Source organism: Amphimedon queenslandica, unplaced genomic scaffold (genome assembly GCF_000090795.2).
Source record: "Amphimedon queenslandica unplaced genomic scaffold, v1.1 AMPQUscaffold_13510, whole genome shotgun sequence".
Lineage (NCBI taxonomy): Eukaryota > Metazoa > Porifera > Demospongiae > Haplosclerida > Niphatidae > Amphimedon > Amphimedon queenslandica.
The window spans coordinates 59,786-64,455 of NW_003546254.1; the positions used below are offsets into that span (position 1 = coordinate 59,786).

At 37.8% G+C, this 4,670-nt stretch overlaps 1 protein-coding gene across 1 annotated transcript; it reads left to right on the plus strand.

The window, feature by feature from the left end:
• Nucleotides 1-6: 6 nt before the first annotated feature.
• LOC109589955 (uncharacterized) lies at nt 7-4,669 on the plus strand (the record flags this gene model as incomplete). The annotated part of the gene is made up of 7 exons (XM_020005926.1): nt 7-483; nt 541-618; nt 1,645-2,412; nt 2,516-3,143; nt 3,221-3,969; nt 4,076-4,514; nt 4,573-4,669. Coding segments are annotated over exons 1-7 (2,802 nt in total), but the record flags the coding sequence as incomplete, so codon positions are not given.
• Between the last annotated feature and the right edge of the window lies 1 nt (nt 4,670).

Consider the following 4,670-nt stretch of genomic DNA (forward strand, 5'->3'; position numbering starts at 1 on the left):
AGAAAATACTCAACACCAAAGAGCTCCACCAATACTTGTATGACCACTCCAACTTCAAAATTAAGCAAGTTTCAGCCAGGCTTGGTCCATCACCTATGCATTGCTGTTTACCTAGTTTATTGCTCAGTTACCTCAGAAAAGGTCAATTTCTGTCACTGTCCGGAGACTGCCTCACCTGTCCGTTAACTACCTCCACCACCCGGTAGCCTTTTAAAAAATTCCTAAAATCTCCAGGACAAGAATTTCTGAAAATCCTTCATGAATAGAATCTGGTAGACGGTAGACCCAGTGCTTTCCAAAGGATCGTGAGACCAGTGCAGTGAGACCCTTCCAAACGTTAGGTGTCCGTAAACTACCTCCGTTACTCTATCTATTTTCCGAGTCTGCGCCGCAGCTACTGGCTCACTGCAAGTGCAAGATAGTGGCCAGCTTTTTCCACAATGGCTGAACCGAGGTTATTAAGTGATCAAGATGATGAGGAAGGTCAGTCCATTAATTCTATATCTAGACTATTGCTATCATTATAACTATTGTCTTCAGATATTGATCATGAAAGAGCTACTGGCACTCGTGAAACAATTTCTGATGATATTACCGATCTATCAGAATACAACGAAAGTAAGCTTATTATCCAACATTTAATGTATTGGAGTGTAGACTAGTTCTGTTCAATTCACTTAAGAAATTGCATTATGATGTTCCTTACAACTACTTCAATGGGTGTGTATGTACACAGCAAAAAATTTTAATCTGAATCATAAATGATTTGCAATCATGACTCAGCCTGACACATCCTGTATCAGGGATTGCACAGTAATCAGCCTAGCATATATGATATGATTGTGATAATCAGCCACAATATGATAGAATAATGGTAGTGGTTCAGCCAGAGCAACAGGCAATAATGCCTGTCAGGGCTGTATAAAAATACCATATAGGGGGTTATTTTTGTAGTTCTTTATTTTCGTGGTTTTGGGGCTTACCTCAAAATTTTACAGGCTATGTAAACTGTCAACCACGGCAAACCACAGAACATTAGACCCTTGAAAAAACTTGCCTGTATCAGGGATGATAATTCTTGGGTGTGTACTATTAACTACTTGACTGTTTATGGATAATCCTGTGGTTAATAGCACATACCCTATAGTCGTAATTTGTGTAAAAAGTTGTGACATGGGGTAAAATGTATTATTACAATTACTATTAACGAGAAAATTTTTTGACACTACTATTACCATTACATTAGTTGACTAAACTAAAGTAATTATAATTATTCCTATTATTTGACATTTCTATTACTATTACTATTACTTGATTATCGTAATTATATAGATTATATTACTACCATATATAGTCTGGCCATATAGCAGGTAATTTTTGTGGCACTTTATTTTTGTGGATTTTGTGGTTTTGGGGATATGGGAATATGGGATTTTACTTATACTACTGTACATGCTTAATAGAATGATGCATGCATGCATACTGGTAACCCAGCGAATAAGTATTGTTATATGTCAGAAATTAGACTATTAGACAAGCTAATGGGCGGATGGGAGAGATACAATTGAAAAGGAGTGACCAGAGTGGTGTGTCTTTCTGCAGCCAGGACTTTTGCATTCACCTCATTTAAATTTTCTTTTCTAGGCATGTCTACAATGAAGCATATCTTGACGAGTGAAGGAACTTCATCAGATATTCATCTGCTTGTGGTGGGAAAAACCGGCCAGGGGAAGTCAACTTTTATTAACAGCTTGATAGAGTTAAAAAAAGAGATTGCAAAAGAGGGAGCAGAGATAGACATGTGTACCGAATCATGTCACTCTTACATTCATCCTGAGCTGTTACCAGGTGTCAAAGTGAGGGTTATAGACTCACCTGGTTTGCAGGATATGCATGCTAATGAACAGTCATACATCGATAAAATAAAGGCTCATTGTCAGAAGGTTAGCCTCGTGCTGTACTGCATGAAAATGACTGATCACAGGCTTGATAGCGATGATACGTTAGCTCTGCATAGACTGCATCAAGCGTTTGGCTCTGATTTTTTGAAGAGAGTTGTAATTGTGCTCACTTTTGCTAACAAAGAAGACTGTGCACAGAGAGATAGCCGAGACGAGGAAGATGATGAGCCTCCATTCTCAGATATAGAAGGATGGGCGAGGTTATTAAGAAAGAGGTTTGTTAATAGAGTGCAACTACGTGCAGCTGATATCAATGCTTTCTTAAAGCAACGTCTACAGATTAATGATTTGGTGGTTCAGGTTGTACCAGCTGGCTATTATAAGCCAACATTTTCTGATCGTTACCCAATGAAGCTTCCTGATAGAGAGAACTGGTTACATGACTTGATAAAATTTGCTCATTCACAAATCAAGGAAAAACATAATTTTAGCTTGTGGAATTTAAATGATAGTAAGTGTATGTATAAATAATGATTTAATTTTTATTCTGACACTTCTATCGAAATTTATTTGTCTATTATTATGTACATTATTTTATTTTGCTATTTTTGTAGAGATTCATTTGGCTATCATTATTGATAATCATGGTCAAGTAAGGGAAGAAGAAGATGGGACTAAGACAATTAATGATGATGCTCAGAAAATCAAAGAAACTCTTAATACCCTTGGGTTTTGTACCCTCTATTTCAACTCACTCAGTTCTCAAACGATCAACACTCTACTGGAAGCGCTTCATCACATTGATCACTCTCAGTTGGCCACATTTGCTCTCATTTTCCTTTGTAAGGGCAAGACCAGACACCTTTACGATTGCAACAGCGAAATGATTGAGGCTGGCAAAATTTTTGGATGCCTCCAAGATGATCAGTCTCCTTTTGCTCAATTACCAAAAATCTATTACTTTCATATAGCCCATGACCAGGAGCCCAAAGAGAAACTTGAGGTTTTGTCCGTTCCTTCTAAAAATTCCATTCTTCTCATAACGTCAGTAATCCAGAAGAATAGCAGTGTGGTTCTAGACACTGTTATGAATAACTTGAAGGAGGGGGCCAGCATACAAAAATGCTTCAAAGAGATTCAAAAAGAATGTGACAGAAATGATATGAAGGTTTCCTGCATGTACATTGATAAATTTACTGACAAGTTTGTTCTACCTACACCATATGAACCTTTCAATTCAAGGTTAGCTGAAAACTTTTTCTTTTTTCTCTCTGTCTTTTGCTATTTGCAATTTATATTTAAGTTATTATTTTGTATAGAGCAGAGAAAGAGTACTACAAGAAGCAGCTGGAGATATACCGCTCTATGTGGCACCCAATACGTTCCAAAACCATCAGTGCCATATCAGAAAATAAAGATAAAGTATTGTCCATAGTTCGCAGTGAGAGGATAGCTAGGATAGCTACATCATCAGTCAGTTTAGTGCTAGGAGGTGGGATGGTGGTCCTTGGTCTTGCTCTGATTCCATTCACACTTGGTGCATCAGTAGCCCTGTCAGTTGCTGGTGGTGCGGTCGGGGCTGGTGCCGCACTAGGAGGGGTTGGAGCATTTATTGCTAGAAATATTTTAGAAAATAAACAACTGAAATCAGCTCAAGAGCACATTCGCCTTGATCAGCAGTTGAGTATTAGTATCAATGAAATTGCTGAGAAGTATAGTATTGCTATGGTAAAGTGTACTCAGTCTGCTCTCAGCAGTGAAGGAATGGTGGGAAGTTTTGCAGCTGGAGGAGCCCAGGGTATTGCCAACCTGAGTAGGATTGGTATGGGCATTGCGGTTGGATTAGAGTCGGCTGCGGAGACTGGAGCTATTGCTTTGCGTACTGGAGCACGTGTTGCTGGTGCAGCCCTAGCTGGGGTTTCATTAGCAGTGACAGTACCTCTTGATGTTGGAATGATTGTGTATCATAGTTTTAATATACACAAGTCTTTAAAAGATAAGACTGGTAAAAGTGACCCTAGTCAAGTGGTACAATGGCTCATCAAGCAAATTGAAGACATGCTGAAAGGTAATAGTATTTTAGTTATTATGTTTTATTGGTTTTTTGAGCAGCACTGCTAAATTTTGTCCTTTTCACATAATGTGTGCCTGTTTTAGTTTAAATTTATTATCAGGTACTTGCATCACTATTGAGTTACAAAAGCATTCAATAGAAGGAGGAATTGAATCCACAATTGAAAGTACTGACTATGGTTATGAGTTGATTGTACCAGCTCTCACTGAAGAGAAGTCAACCATTAATGTTCGCACTATATTCTGTGGTCCTTTTACTCTACCTGATGGCTGCACTATTGTTAGTGCTATATATGATATTGCACTACCAGAGGAGCTACCTCCAGATTTTTATACCACCATCAAGCTAGAGCATTGTGTTGATCTCAAAGATGACATCACTGCCAGCAAAATGTGCTTTGCAACTGCTGCTGTTGATTTAGAAAAGAAAGTCTTTGCATTCAATTGCATTAATGGAGGGATTTTTCCTATAGGAGAGACATATGCTTCGTTAGAGATCAGTAAAAGCTGTCTTATTTGTGTCTTGTACAAAGGATCTATGTTAGTTATAATTAATTTTATATTGTTAGTATCATCATTATTATAATTATTATTATAGGAGGGATACAGCAGTGAAGTATGCTGGTCAATGTTCTTATGTCAAAGAATATAAGAACTACTGGACTATGAGTATACTATTCACTAAACATCTGAAGG